At 38.9% G+C, this 24,256-nt stretch overlaps 1 protein-coding gene across 1 annotated transcript in view; it reads right to left on the reverse strand.

Moving 5' to 3' along the window:
* The window catches only part of KALRN (kalirin RhoGEF kinase), a 513,548-nt gene that overhangs the window by 294,210 nt on the left and 195,082 nt on the right, over window positions 1-24,256 (reverse strand). The window contains exons 4-5 of the mRNA XM_031053208.2: window positions 12,640-12,832; window positions 7,345-7,857 (exon numbers count right to left, since the gene is read on the reverse strand). Of these exons, the coding sequence (XP_030909068.2) occupies window positions 7,345-7,857; window positions 12,640-12,832 (706 nt within the window). The remainder of the gene's footprint in view (window positions 1-7,344; window positions 7,858-12,639; window positions 12,833-24,256) is intronic.

The following is a 24,256-nucleotide window of genomic DNA, read 5'->3' on the forward strand; positions in this document are numbered from 1 at the left end:
TACAGAAAAAAGTTTCAGGAGAGAACAGACACCCTATGCTCTGTGCAAGGGTCTTTATGCATGAGAAAAGACAGAGAAAAATATGTTAAAGCAACTTAAAATACTCTTTTTTTTTCTCTTGAGCAATGTCTATCCCAGATCTATAAATACAGAGATATGTCTATTTCTTCTATAGCTTAAAAATAAGGACCAATTGTGTCAGGAACTTTTTCAAAGCTTGTTTTTCTTATATTAGGACTATTGCAAGCCCTGGCAAATCAGGCTGCCCCTAATGCTGCAAATGAGTACTGACGTAACTGGAATACTGTGGGGAGACTCCAGCACAAACAGCTGGAAATAAAGACCTGTTTCTGTAAGTGGGTGGCAAAGTTGCTAACCCTGCCATCAGTAAGGCTGGAGCCAGAGACAGTAGCTAGAGCGGGTAGCTGCAGAGCTTCTGGATGTAGGGCTCTAACAGCTATGGTTCACAGAATACTTTCAGTGGGAACTCTTACAACGGGCATGAGTCTTCCACTGTTGTCAGTAGAAGCTGAGACTCTGCCTGCTTTACAGGACCAGGCCTCTGTCTTTTTAGTAGAAAATTCAGGGGGACCTGAAGCACCAAAATGCCATCAGGTCACGGGATGCAGCTAAAACTAGCCTGAAATTGAGTTGTTTCAACCAATGAAGATAGAAGTAGCTTTGGGCTGAAACAGGTAGGTACCAAAAGCAAATTGAGCCCTTGTGACCTCTGAGAACTCTTTTTCTAGGACTGGATAAGGGATTTCATTCGTGCTTAGCAGTAAATTCTTGATCACTCTTCTTATAAAGCTCTCTGCAAACACATGCATGTTCACAAACACAGCCCCCAGTTCAGTGCCTTTCCCAGTCAGTATCTGTACCCCAAGGCCTCTGTTGTTTACCTGCACAGACATTTGGAATGGGCTAAGAATGAAAGCAACAATGCTTAAATGAGCCTCCCTTAGACCCTCAAATGCCTCAAATGCCTCTGCAGAAGACACTAAGCTCATTGACTCCTTTTATTGTGGAAGTCTTATGGAGCTTACCTCAGGTCTAACAACACTCCCTGTGTTCAAAATCTCCAGGAAAGCTCCTTACTATGATGCTCACTTACTGTGCTGTTGTTGATATCCATAGTGTAAGTACTTAGATGAAAAATCCAGGGCATGCTGAGTTCTGTACACCAATGAAGGGTCCATGTAACTTAAATGAAATCTAAATCCTATGCAAAAATCCATGTCTAATCCATGCTTATTATGCCTGTATGATTATTACTGTTAACTGTTAAATACCATTCATTCAGTAACAAATCCTTTTGCAGTGGAAGAGCATAGAAGGCATATATATTTCTCATTGGTGCAAAACACTAAGAATGTGCTTTCTTTATTCATCTTGATTCTGGTTCTTTCCCCTCTTAATATGCTTCCTGCCTCCTCCCCAGTCCTAATTATCCACCTCCTCAGAACTCATTTGCTTTGTATTTATTTCACGAATCCCTCCATCAGCTTCCCAGTATTGTCCTCATTCATTTCCCCGACCCATTCCCTGGGTCACATCCCCCTTACAGTAATTTCTAAGCCAAAATTAGAAATTACATTTCACACAAAGTCTTGGAGGTAATTGTATATATGGCACACAGAACAGATCAAAGAAACTGAGCACTTTCACAAATGAAATAGAAGATGGAAAATGGTCCTTCACACAGTGGATTTTACCTCAGTCAGTTGTCTGTCCCAGATGCCATGTCTTCTGGCATTACATAAAAACTTAAGGGTTAATGTGACATGTTTTAAATAGGCAAACCATCACCTGCTTATGTAAAACTTCCAGGGTTCTTTGCCACTGCTAGAAGAAAATGTAGAAGTGATGGGAAAAAAAGAAGAACCTGAATATGTTGCTGACCTTTTTGATCTTTTTTAAGCTGCTTTTCGAGAAAGTCAGCTAAGACCTGTTTCTAGGAAATGCTTCCCCACACAGCATCACTTGACTAAAGAAGCAACTACAATTGCTCTACCTAATGGACTGTAATAAAATAAACTACCTCCTATTAGCAGAAGAGGTATATCATCATATTTGTAATGCATTTTATTACAGAGCATATAGCATCAGAATTTTTAAGTGTAGTGCAAGAGGAAGTAAATTTTGAAACCATTAAAGTGGATATGCATCCTACAATCACAAACACACTGATATTTTACCCTTTCTTAAACATCAAGACATCAATGCTTCTTAAAGACATCTTCCCCACACACACACCCACTAAGCCACAGGGTAAATTTCCACATTTTGTATTCTATTATCCCATCAAAGTAATCCTGCATCTTTTTAGACAAAAAATAGTTTGCAGAGCATTCCTTGCATTTGAGGAACATAAACCATTAGCAGATATACTCCAGTGATTGCATGAGTATGGTTCAGATACTCAGATTGTGTGCTTCTTGGATAATCTTGTCTCCCACCAACTTTGCTGTGGAGCTAGAGCTTCTCTGTATTTTTCTAGACTAACTTTGTCTGGTGTTAAGTTAGATTCTAAACCAGGAACTCCTAAATTTAATCTGGCACTTCAGAATAAGCGCTAATGTATATTGTGCTTCTGCTCAAAATCAATCGGAGTCTTCCCAATACTTACATTAGAAATGGGAATAGGACAGGAGGCTAGTACAGCTGGTCTATTTGTGATTTTCCCTCTTCAGAAACCTTATCAGTTCCTTTATTTAAGGAGACCAAGGAAGAGGCCTAAGGAAGTGCTGTGTGAGAGGAGGGATGCAGTGTGTGCTCTTGGTGCCACAGTCTCACTGCCCACACTACCATAGGATACAGGAGAACTGCAGCAACTGTTATTCCACCCTATTCCCTCTCAAAATTTGCTTACTCGCTCCTCTCCAAACTCATCTTCTATCATATGAATTTTGCATTATTATCACATTCCAATCACTCTTGTACTCACTGAAATCCTTCTGTTATTCCAGGCTGGTCACATCACCTGAGAAAAAGGAGCAACAGCTGCTGTGTGGTAGGGGCCGCAGCCCCCTGCAGAACAGCACTACCATGGCAGCCTTCAGCAGCCAGCACAGCTTCCCATAGCCTGCTCCACAGGGAAAAATCACAGGCAGAGCTGTGTTTTTCAAAGGGAAGCTCTTTTATGGATGAAGCAGATGGTTTTGACTGCAAGCCCGCTACTTCACTGGTCCTTAAAGACTAGATTTGGTCTGTGGCTTGCCACTAGACTTTCTACAAAGCTGTCCCTATCCAAATAAAATGCTTCTCCCACCACCAACTTCCAGTGATATTCACTCATGGCATTTTCTAACTACCACTGCCATCTTTTGGAGTTTGCCTTTGTGTGGTGGACTCCAGAAAAGTCAGGAAGGGAAAGGGGAAGTGAGGACAAAGAGAACATGCAAAGTCTACTTTGCTTCCAATTAGATGCTGACCCCTATGATATTACAGCACCCTGCCCTTTTTCTTTGCTCTGTTTTTACAAGTTAACAGTAGACATACTTAGTTCAGTCCAGCTGATGACTGCATTGCTTATACATAACATGGACAACACTGATTACATCATGATAGCTGTTTTTCATTCACGCGCATGCCAGGGTAGTAAAATTGATATGTAACAAGGCCAAAATGATGGGGAAATTCCTACAAAAGTCAAGTTGGGTGCCAGTTACAAATTATTTCCAGAAGAGCTGGAAAGTGCAGAGTATCAGGATATTTTTTTTTGTCCTTTTTGAGATTTATTCAAGTGCAAAACATGTGGACTCTTGCCTGAATTCTTCTCCCTATCCAGATTTCAACCAACCAATTAACATTTCTCAGATACTTCTAATATTTGGATCTATGCTGATTGTGGGGTTTTTTTTTTAAACAATATTCAGTTTAGACTAGACTGCATTTTTTCATGTTACTGGTGGCTAAAAATATCTTCCCTGTTACCCAGTAAAAACACAGTGAAGCCTCAGTTCTAGTTTCAAAATTATGTATATATATGTACATATATGTATACGTATCTATTACTTGGTAAGGAATAAATTTGTTGAACAGTGAGGGTCAGGGCTACACCAGCAACTGAAATGTGTTATTTATCAGCAGATCATTACAGTCAGCACTGCACAGCATGTGAACTTCCTCACACCACTCTGCCAAAGCTCCCCACATGGCTGATCTGCCTGCTGACTTGAGCTTCAAGGAGCTTCCAGTCTCCATCTGGGGATTCAATCTCACTGCACTGCTTGTGCCCATGTGGTAGCCCAACTTTTCATCTCCCTCAGCTCCGCACAGGAAAATAAAACCCTAAAGGCCTGACTTAGAGACAAAGTTTCTCCACAGACAGCTCTGTCCTCTCCCACTGATTTAAGTGGGAGAAGCCCAGAGTGTGATTGCCACCCCCTCCTTTTATTTTGCCAATAAAATGAGTTGCTCAGCAACAACTACAGAGACCTTCTGTAAGTTGTAATACCTGAAATAAGAATAATTCCTGTGTCCAGGTAGTGACTGTAGTTTATAAATGTTCTGATAGAGGGGATCTACAGGAGGGAAAAAATAAATTGATTTGCTTTGAATGTCTGGGGTATTTTAATACCACGGTTTTAAAAATTAAACTACTTTAAAATACTATGAGGTTTCCCTTCTTGTATCCTTTTTTTTTATCCCATTTTTAAGAACTCTTCATGCAGTAAGGACACGTGAAATTTTTTAAATCAAGAGATGTCCAGAAAATCTACGTCCTTGACCATTTTCTCCTTATTAGAACATGTTTCCTAAAATATCACCCAATGAGTATACAGAGATATTTTAAAAGGCCCTAAAACCTTATTTATATTCAGAATTTTATGTTAGAGTTTGAGCTTTCACATGGTATTAGAGCTGACATTTGATTAGCACTAAATGACATATCCAGGTTATATGGAAAGAGTTGTGCCTTTCCCCATGAGATGAAGACTATTTTGGCTCTGCTACCATAACTAATTGTAGAGGGTAGAGTGCAACTGAGCAAATGGAGGTACCAGGAAACTTTAAAATTCAATACACAGACACACTGTGGTAGCTATTTACACAGTGGAGACAGTGTTCAGACTGGATTTAGCTCTGAACATTTTATGAGACAAGTACTTTCCACTCTGAGTACTGCAGTACTGAAGCAGTCAGACTACTTCAAAGAGATCTGCAAAAGGCAGCAAAGGAGAATAAGAACATCAATCTTTTATATCACTCTACATGTGTGAAAAGTGAAGTAAAAGGGTCTGTAACCTTCCCTGGAAGAATTATAGGTACTCTCAAACTCAAAAGATTAAAACCACTAATTTGAGAGTATAAAACAACCAAATATTTTCTATTATTTATGAAAATGTAGTAGTCAAGGAAAGGAAAATTTATGTTTGTAAGCAGTGGTCATCTGAACGATCCTAAAGAAAATGAAGATCCAGAGCAAAGCACTGAAATACAGCCACCGATGTGCAGGACATCAGTGAGATCTCCTTATAGCATGTGACACACATGAGAAAGGGAGAAGAAGTTGTAGCATTTCAAAGACACACTCTGCTCTTATGCAATCTAGAGTGATACTGCAGTGATTCTCATTTTAGAGAGACTCATCTGAATTCTAGGTTCTCCCAACAGGAGGCTTGATTATACAATTTTGAAGCCTTTTTAGTCATTGCATCCCTTAGAGATATTTAGTACATGTATTGAAAACCAATGTCTTGTGTCTTGCTCTGTGCCACTGAAGATTATATTTCTTTCAGTAAAGTGCTTCTCCCTGATGTTTTAATAATAATATTAATTTGCACATGATTAAAAAAAATCATCTTCAGTGAGATTCCCCTGCAGATGGCACCTGCATTTCTTTTACTATTCCTCCTGGGTCCAGTCAGACACGTTGGTGAAATAACTGGATCATACATTAAGTGAAGAAGATTCAGAGATTGGTACTTTTGACGCATATACAGACTAGATAAACATGGGTCTGAGAGCTCAGTATCTTCCACTGAGAATACCCTACTTCTGTGGCCTAGAATTCAAAATTTGCAGCAACGACTTCTCACAAAACCACGTAACAAAATGTCAAGTACTTCTGTGTTAAGGCAGCGAGACTGCCAAGACTCTAGCTCAACACAGTTTTCTAAAATAAATTCACCAAAATCAGTGCCTTCATACACTTCCAGAGGCAAACAGCAGATTAATACTAGATGTAGTAAAAAGCCTGCTTTATGGGTATTACTGAAATTTGTAGGTGGTGGTGTGTATGAGACCTGGTTAGGGAAATCAGGTGGGTTTTTAGCCAGTCTTTTCAACAAATATGACAAACTGCTATGCTTTGCTTGCAGGGGACTTCCCTATCAACAGGTTCCTGAATGAGTATCTTCTGAAGAGGGAAGGTGGGAGGGTATGGCGATGTAGCACTTCAATGGTACTGCACACCTTTGAAACTGCAGTTTCCTAAAGCTGTTACTCACCCCTGCTTCAACCACTCTAAGCAGTTTTTACATGATATTTCATTTTGAGAAACCCTATCTGTTTTTCAGGCTGATACACTACTTACAAATGTCTAAGAAATAAGAAGTTGCAATGCAATCTCTATGGAATAACTTAATGCTAAATATTTCTCAGATAAGGTCCTTGCTGGTGAACAGGAATCTTAGCCACTGACTGAGCGTCAGGTATGAATTCAACTGCCATCCTTAAGTGTTGTTTAATGCAAACCAGTCACACTGGGTTTTACATGCTGCTGTCATTTCAGAATACTTTTTCTTAGTCTGTTTATATGTTTAACCTAAACACAATCTCAGATCTCACACTGTGGGAATTAAGTGCCCATGTCCTTGTACAAAGCCATTACCAAAGATTTTACCAGCTGCAAATCCTGTTCCAATTTCCTGCAAAAGGGAAACTGAAAATGTTGAGATAGCAATTTGTAGGACTTACACTATAAATTTCCATATAATCACAAGAAGTGCAAACAATGATCATAGTTAATCAAACCCTAAAATCATTCTTCTTTAGGTGCTGTGATATGTAGATAAATATATTCATAAGCTTAGTAAAAGAAACTTGAAAAAAAAAGGGCTGATTCTCATGCTAATGTCTACCAAACGTACCCATTGTGACACAAAAATGCAAATTAACTTTCATCAAAAGTGACACAGACAAGTTGTTCTTGGATATCGTTATGCCTGCTACATCCAACAATCTTTGTTCAGTGAATTTGGTTTGAGAGTCAGGTAAGTACATCTGCTAGCAACATGAGATTTACACCTGTGATGAATACATCATAGTGCTAATTGGTCACAGTGTCCTTTCCATAAAGTCTTGGTTAAAGTATGAAAGGAACAGATTATTCCCTACCTTCTCAGCATCTTGCTCAAAAAGTCGAAGTTGAAAGCACTGGTCCAGTTTCAACTTGCGGACATGCCACATCTGATGTAAGTGTTGCCGGGTAGAATGTAGCTTGTCTAAAAGGCTGGTGATCTTTGGCACAAGACTTTGAAAATCTGCACTTCCAGGAATGCAGTTCCTACCAGAAAAACCATCACTGCATCTTATGCATTGTAATAACCTCTGACCCTCACGATCCAGTTCTTCTACAGGAGCTTTAATAACTTTTTTCTTAAGCTGCGTGTGCTCATCAATCAGCCTTCTTGAGCCCTCAACATCAACTGGAAACTCCTTCCTAGCCAACATTTCTTGGAGATCCTCCAGCCTTGATAATAAATGGACGGCACTGTTGAAAAACTCTTCCAAGGAGACGCGCAACTCTATCCATTCATCATGGTTGTAATCCAAGGATCCTTCAAATTCATCCGTCAGTTGAGAAGGATCTACAAGTTTTGCCAGGCCTTCCACGGATACCATACTTGTCTAAGGAAGGGAAAATAACAGAATTTGAATCAGTGACTCTAATCAGAAACAACAGTGCAATCCATAAATAGCATGAAGAGATTATTTTCCTCATCAATACATAATTGAATGAACTCTGTAAAAGATGCTGAGGACTGACCTGACTACCAAAATCATATGATGAGACTGTTTCTGTCGTATATTACTTTAACCCAGTTGGCCACTGAAGACTTCTTAATGCACCTCTTGGATATCTGGACATGATTGTTCAATAAACAGGTGTGTGGTATTACAGGGATTCTACCACTTGTGTTACACTCAGGCTAGTGGCTAAAAAGCAGCAAAAATTATAGGCATATGAACAGAAGCAGGTATTGTGACCTACTAAAACACAGAATATGCTATTTTTTTCTTCCAGATTATTCTAGTTGGCTCTTGCCACAGGCAGACCTCTTTCACATTAGTAATTTCTGATGTAATTAAGACAAAATCAATGTAAATGTGAAATGTCATTGGAATATTAACAACTGGAATTTATTGCTAATAGGAAGTACTGCTCATGAATCATACACAATCAATGAGAGATGGCTTTAATTCATTCAGACTCAGTAATCAGTGATCAAAAAATGCATTGTATGCCTGGGAAGCAGATTATAGTTTAAGGATGCAACGACTGATGGTTGTTCCCATTTACTTCAGCAAAAATATTTTTCCCTGAAATATGAGCATAGGGTTTCATATTTCTAGAGTTACTAGAGATTTTCAGTGTTGTCATGTTAACACCCAAGTTGGCAGCCCTTAGAGGCTTGTGATGTTCATTAGTGACTGCACATCTATCCCCTAAAGATCAGGCCTCTAACAAATGTCAGTTTGTGCTCTTCAGAAGTGGAGACACCGAATAATCACAGTATTTTTCTTAAGTCATTACAAAGAAACCTCAAGTACTGTCCATTATCTTGAATTTTGCCCAAAATAGCAGGCTGTCCGCTGGTTTAAAGTTAATAATAGGCTTTTCTTCCAATTGCATCCATCTAAAAATATCAGGAATTCTGCAACATATGAAAATTGGTATTGGATTAAACTAATGATCAACAGGAAGATTATTTTAAAACTTTCTTGGAACATCCAATAATTTGGGGAAGGGAAGGACAGAGACAACAAACAAATGGGAAAGTAATTTCAAATTTCTAAACTTCTTGAGTTGGATATTAACCCCTTGAAGATAATCCAATTTAGAGTTAAACTGCCTGACAGGATAAGACTTCTCTTCATAGCTAGTACCTGGGCATGCCTGCTGCAGTGTGTCAAGCTAATGCAAGCACTCCTCTTACCATGAACAGAATTTGATGTGGTACAGCAGAAAGGCTTTAATTTCTGGATTCTGTGGCAAATTTATTTATTCAGATTTATTTCTTTAAGGAGTTAGAATCATAGAATCATAGAATAGTTAGGGTTGGAAAGGACCTTAAGATCATCTAGTTCCAATCCCCCTGCCATGGGGGGGTTGAACACCACATACAAAACCATGTCACCCAAGTCTCTGGCCAGCCTGGCCTTGAACACTGCCAGGGATGAAGCGATCACAACTTCCCTGGGTAACCAAATTCCAGTGCCTCACCAACCTCACAGGAAATAATTTCTTCCTTATATCTCACCTAAACTTCCCCTGTTTAAGTTTTAACTCGTTAATCCTTGTCCTGTCACTACAGTCCCTAATGAATAGTCCCTCCCCAGCATCCCTGTAGGCCCCCTTCAGATACTGTAAGGCTGCTATGAGGTCTCTATGCAGCCTTCTCAAAGTTCTTGAAACTCTTATGAAAACAACCAACCTAACCATAGTTAGGCAGGTAGGTGGTAAAACAGCGTAACTGCCTGTCAGGCACCACCCATCTTTCTTTTAGAAATCACTCTGAAAAACATTGCCCACTATTTAAACATTTTTGGCAGAAAGTAATCTTGAAGGCACCTCTGAGTTAATGCTAACTAAGCTGCCTGGTCCATTCCTCAAAATGACAGAAAGTTTTGGAGTCCACATACGTCAACTAAACCCTTTTTTCCTCTCTTTTCTTTGTGTGATGATCTGGGGGCATGCTTCGCCCTGGACCATGACACAGAATCATTCTGCCAGAGTCTCACAAAACAAAACCCAGATCATTAGCCTCCATTAAGGGTCCTATACTATCCTGGCACATGCATAATGCTTCCATTAAGCTTAAAAGCAGAATCTGGCCTTAAAACTGATGCTGGTTAGTGCTGAGTTTGTAGACGGGGTAATTCAACAGAGACTTCCATTGTCTTCCACTGCAGTCTGTTCCTGCCAAGAACCTTGTGTTTTTTCACAACTGTGGGAAATCACTGTGATAGTTCAGTGCAGAGAGGGTAGCTGTGTGCTGCCCTACATAAATCAAATCAAATCAATGTGAATCATATTGACCTATGAAGCTTATATGATATTCAGAGTTCTTATGAGAGAACATGAGCTGCCCCAGAGCCTAAGCCTACTTAGCAGATATGCAGCAGCATCCACAAGAATCCTTTAAAACAGAAGTTACCGGATTGTGGTGTCTATATTGCAGGTCATCTACTGTAAAGTGGACCACAGCTTAATAAATCCCATTAAAATCATAGAACTGAAAGACTTGTCAGTTCTGGCTGTCTGCAAGTGGTTTAATAGACAGCAAAAGCACTGACTCTCTTTCTCTGGCCCAAACATTTGTGAACCATCCCAAACACCCATATGAACAGCCCAGAAGATAGAACAAGGATCAAAGGTGCACACACAAAATTGAAAATACCCTTAGGATCTGCCAGCATGTACAACAAATGAGTCCAGAGTTTTTAACACAATACAGACTCAGAGCAGTAACTATGAAGAATAGCTTGATCACAGTTTACTCTTCACTGTCATGACACCAACTCCACGCAATAAAAAGATATAAACCAAGACTCCAGAAAGTTTAATTTTAAAAACAAACAGATGTTCTAAAAATATATATTTGAGCTCTGTCACTTTACTTCTGGGTCTTGAAGCTTTAGGAAAACATTACTTATGTTTACTAAAGCTCTGAAGGACTGAAATCCAGTGTTGGATGGACACCATAATCTGTCATTTCTTGGGCTTCCCTGGTACTACCCCTTAGTGCCTATATATATTTTAAACAGAAGCTCCACATCCCTGTATGCTATTCTGGTCTATGCAAACGCCCTCTCCTGCTTCATAGAATCATAGAATCATAGAATAGTTAGGGTTGGAAAGGACCTTAAGATCATCTAGTTCCAACCCCCCCGCCATGGGCAGGGACACCTCACACTAAAGGTTCTGTGCAACCTGGCCTTGAACAACGCCAGGGATGGAGCATTTTCAAATTCCTTGGGCAACCCATTCCAGTGCCTCAACACCCTTACAATAGAATCATAGAATAGTTAGGTCTGGAAAGGACCTTAAGATCATCTAGTTCCAACCCCCCTGCCATGTTTTTCTGTAACTGTGCATCTCCTTTCTCCTTCCCACTGCCCTGATCCCACTCATTCCCCACAGGCAGCGTTGCCAATCTCATTGCACTGTAATGGCAGCCACTTCTGCCAGGGCTGGGGATTTTACTAAGCATGACAAATCTCTGGAGGTGACATAAAGCTATGCTGAAGGCAGCCTTGCTTTTAAAGGCACACAGGGGATAGCAAGTGGGGGCAATTTTGATGCCTAAGCCCTCATAGGTAGCCAAGGAAGGTAAAGACCCAATTAAATACCAACATTTATGAATTTATTGGTTTTATTGTGAGACAGAGGGAAAAAAAATGCACAAATACTTAAATTGTGATAAGTAAAAGTTTAACACTTAACACCAGTCTAGTTGCCCATTGCAATTCAAGAGTGATTTTAAGAATAAATTGAAAATAATAACATATTTATATCACACACTGACTGCAATGTTTCTTAAATGCATAATTAAATAGTTTTCCATTGCAGTCAACAATAAGAACTATAGCCAAATTCTCTTCTGAGTTCCAGGGATGTAAGTTCTCTGAATTAATGGATTGGTAAAAAAGACAGTCAATGATAGAATTGTTTCCCAGCAAATAAAGAAAAAACAGCACATGACTAACTCACGGCTGTGCATGATTAATGTATGAGCACTTCACTCTCCTCAGCTTTGCTTCTCTTTGGGTAAGAATATGAAATTTACAGAAAATTAAGTGCAACAAGAGAACACAGCCAGGCTGTCTTCATCAATGACAAAGTTAGTAAAATTCTCTTTAATCACGCAGTTGTATATTGGTTACTTCTCAAAGAACCTACTTGAGGCACCTTATCATTAACCCAAGTTGTTAATGTTACCCCTGAACTGTAAGTCTCAATTAAAGCAGTGTCAATACACACTTGAGTTTAGTATAAATGTCTTTTATAAAAAAAGCCACTTCCTGAAGTGGGTAGAGGTCAACTAATAAACACACACTGCAACATCCAGAGAACTTCATCTTTAGTGTGTTGACTGAGTCGGTGGGGCTTTTTTTCTAAGAGAAACAAAGGAAAGACAGAATGCAACACTACCAAAAATAAATGGCACAAAAAAACCCTCACCAAAGTTTGCTGTATGTGAACCTCTGGAATGAAACACGCATCCTGCTCCACCAGTGTCCTCAGCAGGCAACCTGATGCCAGGGCATCAGCACACTCCTTCAAACAGGGCTCACATGTCTTTTTTTTTTATCTTAGTCACAGGGCTTGGGAATTTTTTGTTTTACCTGAAGAAAAATTCCCATCAGAGCTAATGCCTTATCATACACCTCTCATGCGGCACTCACCTCAAAGATGAACTTGGAACTGCCGAAGTTTGTTTTCTGCTTCTGCCAGAAATTATCAGGTTTTATAATCAGGGCAACATGAATCTCAGCAGGAAAGGCTTCTTGAAGGGTCTTTAGGAGAGGCTTGATCAAATCCCATTTGGATCCCCTCATATCAATAATAACAGTGAATCCTCGTTTACAAACATCTTCGCTGTAAGAATAAAAGCATATTAAGATAATTAATGTTGTGGACAGTCACTCTGAAATTTAACCTTTTTTGCTAGTCTGCAAGGCTTCAGAGCAAAGCAAGGCATGATATACTTCAAAATAATACCTAAAAGATGATACAGCATAAAGGCTACCTGAAAGACTATATTAATTTTACCATAATCTATTTTACATGACATTTAAGTGTATATATTACACTTTAAGCTCTTATTTCCCAAATACATGTAATTCAAATTTTCACTGAAAACATACATAATTTCACATAATTGAAAACAGAATCAAATATACCTGTATAGAAGCTATTTATATGTACATGCAGCAGGTTCTGCTTTCACTGTATTGAATTCAAGCCAGAAAGAAGGGTCCTGTACCTTAATGTTGACAGCACTTATAAGTTTGCATGTCTTCATTTTAGAGGTGCCTTTAAGAGCTTTTTAAAACTGTATTTTTCAGAAAAGTGCCTGGCAATTATTCCCTGCACGGAAGGTTCTTGTGACTCAGTAAGTGGACTGTTAAATCTGGGGCTCTTTTCCCTCCTGACTGATCTTCCAAATGTTGCAGGATCTTTTTCAATCTGCAGTCATACTTTTCTGCTACCCTGTGCTCTTCCCTTCTCAAAAGGTCAAGCAAGTTATCTGTCTTGGTCATTGCCAATGCATGGGGCCCCAAAACACCAGAGCATTTGTCTTGCAAACTCATCTTCCCTTTTTCCTCAGGGGAAAAGAAAAGAAAAGAAAGAACATGACATGCTGATACAAGTAAAATCTGGGCAGCTTTCATCATTGCTTTTACAGGGACATAGTGTTGCTCCTCAGAAAAAGAGGTATGGTTCAGAACTGTCATTCTCCATCTGCAGCATCCAACATTAGATGAGATTTAGGAAGTGTCTGCTCCTCTGACTGAGCAGCTAATATATCTCCCATGCACTACACTGAAGTCTTGAGAGCTTTGGTGCCTTCCTAGGCCTCAAGCACTTGCACAAAATGTGAAATTTGACATCACCAGTAATATTATTGGCATGTTAAATGAGCAGCATTCTTCAGTGATGCACAAAAAGTGTCAGAATAGTCAGAATGGCCTGCCTACTGATCTATTTTATTTTATTCTTTTTTAAGGCGGAATGGAGGCCACAGCCTTTTTTGCAGAAGGAGAAACTATTGGAAGAAAGGAAGTGTGAAAAGAAGAAAGAAAGATGAAAACAGAACAGTTGAGAAAGAGGAGAAACGTGGCAGAATGCATGTCTGCATAATGAATATAACAGATATAACAGTGAGGTACAGAACAAGAAAACCTCATATACATTAATATAGTACCTTCAACTTTTCTGAACATATCAACACATAAATAGGATCAATAATGTGTACATAAACGCATATGTAGTGTAATTTAAAACAGCAAGTGTTGATATCACTGGAATGAATCTGAAATACACTTAGGACAGACATAATTATGCATGGGTATAATGCAGAGATTGTAAGAGTCTGTTCAGCCTCCACACATACTCTCTGCACAAAAAGACAAGATGATTTTCACTGTACCTCTCTAAATTCTTGAAGCACTTTGTCTGCTAATAAGATCCAGCTCCTACATCTCTCACTGAAAACAACTCTATAAAGCTCACAACTAGGTTTCTGAGCTGGAACACAGACAGGAATATCCTTCATAGAAGGCACACTGGATTAACATATATAACTTAAAAATTAAAGTCCTTGGTGACCTTAGCAGTATCTATAAAGATTTGTGCACAAATAGACTACCCCATAGCAAAGCATGTTTTGCCACATGAAGACAGTTCACTAACTTGAACAGTCTCAACTTAGTGCCAGAAAGGAGCAGTTAAAGCCAACAACTTTGGTCCTACACCTTAACCTTATTGGCACATCTATAGCACACTACATACAACAGTTAGTGCAAAACAAAACTAAGACCAGGCACTTCCAGACACTGTCAGGAATATAGATCTTTTTATTCAATTTTTACCTACTGCTGAAAGGTCAGACATCTGATCTTTCCATAACTAATGCCAAAAAAGGCTGTAAAAACAACTTTGTTGGTGGTGCTACTGCCTCTTGCTGTTTGGAATAAGAGCTGAGACAATCAAATCAGAAAGGGATGAATGAATAGAAGGGGATTTGTGTTTTGTTTTTTTTCTTGAAGGCTTTATAGGGTCTTCAGTAACTTCTGCCAAGTCACCAATCACTGTTATTCCAACTCCCCACAGCTGCTGCCAACCTGACAACTTACCAAATCTGACCTAAAACAACAAGGTTTAATACTTATGAATAGCAGAAAAACCTGCTTCACTAAGCAGAACAGGTATGTCCTGATGGACTGAAGTCTTCCATTCATGAACCTGAACTAAAGTCCTAGATCCAGACAGTCTCAAAATCAGACCCTGCCGCAGCCCCAGCTTTGGAGTATAGACAGTGGGATATCATTTTGATACCCACAATTACATACCACCATGACTGGACCAATCTGCCTCTCTGGACCCTGGAGGTGCAGAGAAGCACTGGAGGGAGTAGACAGTACTGCCGCCTGTTCCCATCAGCACACCAAGCCTAAGCATGCCTGTATGAAAAAATGCTCTACAACACCCTAAACCCTGCTTTCAGGTTTTTGGAGACTTCACAGTGTGTTTTCAGTGGAAGAAATACAGGTAATGATTCCTCAACTTTTTCTGAGGATATAGAACAGCCACTGACCGTGCAGGCCAGGCTGGGACATCAGCCCATGGGTAGGGGTCAAGATGCTTCCTGATTCTTGTCCTGGAAGAGGCAATAAGCACTCATTCCCTACCAACACTATCCACCCTCCTTGTAACTAGACCAAATTTTCAAAAAATTTATTACCTTCAAATATGAAACTGATAGGATGCAGGGATGGAGAAGGAGGAAAGAAAGGAGAATAATCATAGATTTCTTAGGCTCAAAACACATCAACAAGTAACAACTATTTCACTAATAATACAAAACTCAATAGAATGCTCTTAATTACAGAGATTTCCCTACTTGATTGGTCACATAGGCATGTAAGTTTCTGTAAGAAAAAAGTGAAAAGATGGGTACCCCTTTTCAATTATAGTGACGACAAGGTACAAATGGATGGTATTTATCATTTTGAGCAACTCTAGCTCTGTTTCAAGAACCTTGCTCACAATCTTGCAGAAATGGCTCTGCTTGCAATTTTTTTTCTTTAATGAGATGAATGGTAGTAACCTGTAACAAGACCTCTGGGCCTGTAGTCTCATTTACAGAATATGATCTCCCTGTCACAGTGATAATTCCACACATCCTTCTCTGACTCTTTGCAGAAAATTAACACCTGATTTCTAAACCTGCTTGTTGAAAACTATTATTTAACAGTGTTTAAACTGTTCTGAGCCAGAAAGCTGTCTGCTCATTATTTCTGCTTGCATGCTGTGGAGAGGAGTGACTTTGAGAGCACTTACACTGTACAAGCAGGCAGCTGGATACTAATCAGGTACTAATACCTCAGAGAAAGAAGAGAGTGAGAAGACAATTATTTAGATTTTAAACTCCTCAGGGCAGGGACCATCTGCCATGCTACATTCGTCTAAGGAGCCTGCCTTGGTGGAGGTTTCCAGGTACTTACATTCATATTACAGTATTCAGCTGTTTAGAACAAACACAGACACACACACAAAATACTCTTCAGGAAATTAGATGTGAAAATCCAAAGAATTTAAAATAATGAGTAATAACAGTCTGCAAAGCTGAACACACCTATGGAAGTATGAAAAGCTTACAAAAATGTGGGGACACCTCACAGGCAATTTAGTTCAAAAAAACCCCAAAACCCAAACAAAATTAAAATACAACTAAAAAAGCTGCACGTTTAAGTTGTAATATCTAAATACTACAGCTATCGATAGGGTCCTGAAGAAGTTGGCTGTGTGTACACATAATGAAGCACTCATAAACTCTAATGAATCAGAGCAATCTGCGAAGATTTGTCATCTTAGTCACTCATTGTTCTTCAGTTACCTCAACATGTACTGAGGAATGAACTTAGGTTCCTTTTGAATAATCTAGCCATGCTTATTAAATGTACTGTTTAAACGCAACAACTCAAACCCTTCCCAGTTTAGCAATTGATCAAGAACAGCATCAGTAGCAATCAAGCTTCCTCCACACTTTCCGGGCGAGACATGCCTTGTCCCTGGCTCCCCAGATGCTACATCAATCCACATATCTATTATGCAAAAGTAATCATTTTAGGATGGCAATTAATGATGATTATGGTACTTAATTTTTTCCGGTATTGATATTTGATCAGAAACTGGAGAAAACACTCAGAGCAAGGTATTTAGACAATCCATCAGCCTTTTGGCTGGGCTCATCTGGACTAAATTTGCAATGGTCAGCAGAAAATGTTTCTTACGTGATATGTCATTTCACTTGCTACACTGTTTTTAAGCAAAGACAAAGACCAGCTTCTAACTTCAACAAAAATACCCTCGAATATTTGTGACAACAATACTTACAATGTGGATTTTTTTAAAGAAGCATAAAATCAAAACTCAGAAACAGATGTGATAATTTTATCAAAATAAATGCCTCTATTTTGGTTTCTAGGATACTTTCATAGCCTTATTTTCTCAAATTTCCTCTTTAATTCAGGCACATTCTAAATTGTATTTTCCTTGGCAAAGGCTGGCTTGCTGGGTACCAAATGAGTATAAGGACTTCATGCTTTCTGATTAATCTTTCAAATACCTATCATTGATTATGTGTATTTTTCATCCTTATGGTTTGGCCAGAGCTTCTGGCATTTGGAAGCTTTAGCACTTGATTAGCTGAAATAGCATACTTCCACTCCCATTTTGCATTCATGAGTTAATGACAAGCATATTTAGCATACCTGTTGGACCACTAAAAGCACAGCTCTGATATGTACAGCATCTCATTTTAAATATGATTTGTTAAGAGTGAGAGCAAGATCTCCTTTATGGTGGGTCAGCATAACCTTGCCAAGAGACACACTCAGCATAACAAGTAGCTCTATGAGCATCAGTTTGTAAGCAAAAAATCTGCAGGAACTTAATTATTTTTGAGATCACCATTCCTTTGACAAATGTGGCTGGAGTCAGTCAGATGGTTCACAAGCTGATGGTTGAAAAGGAAGAGGAGAAAAGTGGGTGTATGAAAGCCTCCAAGCACAGACTCTTATCTCAAAGGCTTCATTTCATACTGAGACTAAACTAACTCAGCTGCCTAGTTTCCATATCAAGGCGTATCAAGGATCACTTCAGTAACTTACGTGTTAATATTTTTGATCAGTTGCAAATTTTTTGTTTATCTTGTCTGTGGTTTGTTTACTCAGCTTGAAAATGAAGCTAGACATGGAGGTTTATAATCAGCATTTACTGACTGAGTTATTTTGGTTCCCATGTTGAGCCTGAAGATCACCTTGTCAATAGAAATAGCCATCTACATTCCTAATATACATTCCAATACGTTTAGAGGACCAGCTAAAGTCCATTCTAGCATGTTTGTCAAGCCCTCCTGATGCAGCATTATTTGATAAAATATTTTACTCCATTTAATACTTCTCAGCAATATGTCCTTTCCTTATTATCAATTACCAGGTGTGTCCCTTTGACACCAACAGTCTGAGTTGTCACCCATATTCACTAATGACTGTGACTGTTAAGCACGAGGAGGCAGTTTGTCTTCTCAAAGATCCTAGGACACTTGTGACTGCTCATCCTCACATCTCCATTACATGCTGGTATAAGTTAGTGATTTGCATCCCAAGAGCACCATTACTCTGGAATAGCAACTCACAGAATGCTCCCACCAGAAAGCTTCAGCTACCTAAAAGACTGTAAGTAGACAGACTTCACCCTGAATTTTCCTTCTTACATTTTCTAACTTGGTTTCACAATGCTTTTTCATAATTAGAGGAGAAACAGTCATCCAGCCTCTATTTCCAATGAATCCTTTCTTCCTTACTGTGACCTAAATTTGTTTCTTCTCTTTCAGCGCTGAAAAGGAATCACTCATTCTCACTTCTCTTTTTAAGAAGAGAAAGAAAGAAATCAAAGCCAGTTTCACATTGGCTGGATCTGGACATAAAGCAGCAATCAAGAGAAAATTCAGGGACATTGTAAAAAGACTTGGAGCCGGCGAGGTCTGGACAGAGACAAACCTCCTGTCTCTGGTTTCCAGCTACTGCTCTTAGGGGACAAGAGGTGTGATTGCGAATGGCACAAGAATTCAGATGTGTGGGCTGCACAATGTCCACATTCAACCCCCGCCCCTGGCCCCATGTCAACAGGAGGGAACACAAAGAGAGAAAAAAACCCAAACATCTTCGCAGAATCTAACTGGTGCCAGAATTGGTGCTCCTGCTGTTCTCAAGCAAGTAACTTATTTTGGTGTTCAATTTTTACCCCTAAGAATAATGGCTCTGAAATCAAAGCAATTCTGCTGTAAAGTGATGTAAGCTAGGAAGAACTCAGACATCAGCTATGTGTAAGAACCTTTTCCCAATATGTAAGCGTGATCCTGTGAACTCCTGAGAGTTGTGAGAGGTGTAAGTCCCATATGGTATCTCTCTCGGGATACAGCAGAGTTGTGTTGTGCTGTCTTGTACCTAGGTAAAAATCTTGATCGACACCATTACACCCCAGGCCAGAAATGGGACGCAAAGCTCTGCAGGCATTCACTCTCCTATTTAATTGAGCAAATAAACACTATTTGAGAAGTTTCCTGTCTTCATTCAAATAGCAAAGATATAAAACACAGCTGTGTCCAAGAATGCATGATTGCAGCTGTTAAAGCCAAATCTGGAGAGTGAATATTATAATTTTTCACATTCCTATTAAGTTTCTGCTGGTAAATGATGTCTTCATATAAACCCATTTGCCCTCTTCCCCTTTTATTGTTGCACATGTACTATATTTGGATCAATATCTGGCAGGTCTTTCTTCACACAGCTGTTGAGATAAGTATGAAATTAATCAGGGCTTTGTTTTTGTGGGAGCAGGGCTACATTTAAAGATTTGTTACTACAACAAAGAAACATTTGAACAGTAAGTACCATTCAACTCTCTCTTGAGCATTTAAAGTCTTCTATTTGAGATGATTTAGCAGAAACAAAACCAAAAAAGCTTTACTAAATGAAAATTATATGTTATTGACATTTCCTGGAAAAAATAAATATTAGAGTTGTGTTGAAATATAAACACACCACTCTGAAAAAAGTTTGGACGAGCAGAGGTTATTGAGCATTTGGAGATTTAAATCCATTGGATTCCAGGTGAGAAATAAATACATACAGCTATGCTTAGCACAGTCAAACTAGTAGGATTTAAAAAATAAATGTCTCTTTTTGCCTGCCCATTAAGCATTTTTTGGTATTTCAAGCAAGGAGACCATGAAGTCCATTTTACATTCAGTCACTACAAAGTTTAGTCTACAGTCAAGACTTGACAGATTTTCACATAAGGAAAAGGATACTTCATCTGGGCAATGACTGTCTGGGGCTCTTAGACCTGGGATCCTGATTTATCAGTTCAAGGCATCAGTGACTTAACAAATGAGAGAGTGGAGCAGAGTAAACAGCTCCTGGAATTCCGGTCATCATAGTAAAACAGTGTCACCTTAGAATGGAAAGTCTCCAGATTGCAAATACATACATTTCATTGAAATGCCTTGTGAGAGCCAGAGTTGCTCATAGTGCAAAGACATTTTATAGCATAAATAAACCTGCAAACATGTTCAGCTCATGCAAAGAATGATTAATATAAGTTTAGACAGTAGACAGCAGCACCTGGTGAAATCCAGTATATGTCCAGAGGCAGACACAATGCCAAATCCAGTCCTGATGTAAACAGGCATAAGCACTCTAGAACTAGCACATCTGATGCAGGGCTGTTTGGCTCACAGATGAGCATTGGAAAAAATACTCTTTAAAGATGCTAAAATCACTTTTTCAAAGTAGTATTGACATTGCTTGCAGTAAGCACTCATCAGTTCTCATATGCTGCTCCTGGCAGTAGGGGAGAGCAAGGTACATACATTTACAGAGAAGCTGTAATTAAAATAAGGAACTAAGGGGAGAAGATGAGAAATTACATATTAATTCAAAATAAGATGTTTCATAATAAGTGCAGGTTCTCATGAGTGTGTACTGAATTAAAAACTGAAAAAAAGGCTTTTATAGCAGCAAAATATTCTGTTTAAGCCTTTTCAGATGAAATGGCTTTTTTCATTTCATTTCTTCTTGGGTTTTTTGTTTGTTTGGTTTTGTTTGGGGTTTTTGTTTGTTTCTTGGATTTTTTTTTTACCAGGCAACATAAAAAAAAAACCAAAAATTTGAATTTCATCAAAACAAAATATAATGATTGACCTAATGTATTAGAGCTATTTTTTGTGAGAAATTTCTAATGCTTTTGGATTTTTTCTCATTGAAAAATCTGCACTTCAAAACAGCAGATTCTTCCACAAATAAGTAACTTAGCTTCTGCCCTTCTGCAGTGCAGAGTTCAACATCAGATTTGCTTTGCACTTTTTATCTCCTAAGCAGAAATGATATAACCATTCTTTGAGGCTTACAAGGTTTTGGACAGAGTCTACACATGGTTTGGTGTGAGGTGTCCCTGCCCATGGCAGGGGGGTTGGAACTAGATGATCTTAAGGTCCTTTCCAACCATAACTTTTCTATGGTTCTATGATTCTATGTAAGGGCACACACTGGGTTTACGTGCATCTTTTTAGGAGGAGAGGTTGAGTGCTACATCCCAGAAACACTCTGTGGTCCTTGCAATGAGTCTGTTTATGCTGAGAGTGAGACTTCAGTGAGATTTTGAGCTCTCTTTAGAAGTATACAATTTATATTGTATTGATGCCTTATATGTACTGACGCCTTAGTATTCCAAAGGTTGGACAATGAGGGCTGACCATGACTAATAAATCAGTGGCACTTGGGTTTTTTTGAGCTCCACCCATACATAAACAAAGCAGGTCTTTTAGGCACAATGATCTACTCAAAATAGTTCACTTATCAGATAGATACTTCCTTCCATGCCAGGATGGGTGAAGACTGCTTGTGGCACTACATCCACAAGGGATTGCTCTGAAGCTACAGAATCAACCTATGTTGTAAGATACAATCTTAAAATCAATTTTCCATATTCCTTTACACAGCAGACTTTATTTGTTCTTTAAATAAACACCCTGATGCCACTGAGGGGAGAAAAAGTTCTTTTTACTGAGTCCTGAAGAGACAGTGGATACTGATGTGCTATTCACAATCCATATTCAAAACATCTAGCTCATGTGCAATTTTCTTTCAGTCTGTCTCCTATATTCAGATCCTCTTTCTCTAGCAAGAAGGACTTAGCCTTGTCAATGAAGCTGCTGCATTTCAGGTACCCCTATATCTGTATGGAGACATAAAGCTGTAATAGATCAAAATCACTGATGCTGACAGAGCACAAACAAGACAATAACTTGGTATTTCAAATGGAATAGAAGACCCAAAAGACACTGTTGATGCCCAGAGTGAGAAAGCTGGATCCAAAAATCTTCTGGAAAACAAAGATGAATACAACAGTCAAATAATGCAACCAAAACCTGGCAATAACCATTCAGATCTTGACTGAGTCTCTTGAGCTAACAAGCTGTCTGTCTTCCTGAAAGCATTTCAGGTACTTCTCCAGCCTCAGATACTTTCACCTTTGTAGGAGTCTGAGAATGCTAGACGACCGTGTGCCATCCCCTCAGTTTTAAAGTCCATCATGCTAAGGCACTTTCCCATACTTACAGGAACTCACATATTGCTGTCATGCCAACACTGTTTTAATGTTTTTTGTCTTATGACCCTGAATTTTCATCACAATTCATTCACCACCAATAATTTTAGCTCTCCATCAGTACCTCTTCCCATCAGTCATCATTGATAGGAAAAACCCAGAGCAATTGTTTTCATCAACTAAAGCAGGTTCAGATAAATGCTCTGAAAAATAATCGCCTTGTTTCAATACCTTTCCCCTATTAGCTATATTGCTTGTCTATCAAAAGCACAATAAGACTTCACAAGCAAGTCCATCTACAAGTGCTACATCTGAACATGCGTAATGCTATTGATCTCAGGGCCTGCATACCCCAGGTGGTGCTTTTCCTGCTGCCAAACCTGGAAATTATATTGACAAATTAATGTATGGCAGGATAGGCGTGATAGGAATCTGCAAGTCAGAAAACACTTAAAATTAATTGAAGATATCAGCCAGCCCATAAAAATCACAGCACAGATTCATGGAGTGAGTTAAACTAATGTAGTATCACATCCTGTGTAGAAATGGGCCTAAAGCAGTGGGCTTCTGTCACAGGTTGAACCACCATAGTCAACATCCCCCTAGACAACAACGGGTGAGAAACACAGCATTTCACAGCTGCTCTGTAAACCTCTAGCCTCACACAAGAACCATCACCCAGTATAAGAAATGCCTACTAAGTATATCTCCCTGACACTGAGATAACACAAATAAATGTGTTTTCCTTTCAATTATAGTTTCACAATTTATTCCTTTCGTACATCTGACTGAAGGACTGCAGTCCAGGGGATGAGACTGAAAGTCAGGTGAACCTAGTTGGGTCACTTGTCTTCTTCTTCTTGTGTTTCTGTGTTACAGTTCAACTCCAGCTCCATTTTCTAACATGTTTAAAATGAGTGTTACTGTGCTTTTCCTACTGAGGGAAATGTATTCCTCCAATATATTTACTACATTTTCAGACACAGGTAGGATACATAATTGTGGGAGAACTACAAACTGCAAACTGTGCACATTTGCACACTAACACAAACTGGTTAATTCACAAAAGTTTAAGAGAGAACACTTAATAATCTAAGCATGTGCTTATTTATCAATGCTAGGCTATATTCTCTGTTACATGTGTGCTGATTTTATATAGGGAGCATTTATTGCTCTATACATATGCTTATCTAATTGTACTGAATACACATGCTTTATTAAACTCATAAATGAGCACATTTATGGGTCTATGTGAAAGCAGAGCCCTTTATATTTTATTTATAAAGTGGAACAATAGAACCACATTGACATAGAACATCCACTTTATTCAGAGGATTTAGGGTTGTCCCACAGATTTTGCTATTTTTTCCCAGAATCAAAGCTTTTGGTTTTTTTAATTAGATTTCCAGCCCATCTGCTTGCAAAGATAGCCTTGACAATATAAACTAATGCACATTTGCCTTGCTGAGTCTGCAGCCAGTGGAAAGAAACAATGAGAGTAGTAGAATGGTGAACTTGCACCCTCCATCTTATGGGGGTGTTAACTAAAAAGCCAATTCTGACTGCTAAAATACCACAATTCTTAACTGTTTCATTGCTGTTAGTTTTGCCAACAAACCTGCA

The sequence above is a fragment of the Melopsittacus undulatus genome, chromosome 4, assembly GCF_012275295.1.
Source record: "Melopsittacus undulatus isolate bMelUnd1 chromosome 4, bMelUnd1.mat.Z, whole genome shotgun sequence".
NCBI lineage: Eukaryota > Metazoa > Chordata > Aves > Psittaciformes > Psittaculidae > Melopsittacus > Melopsittacus undulatus.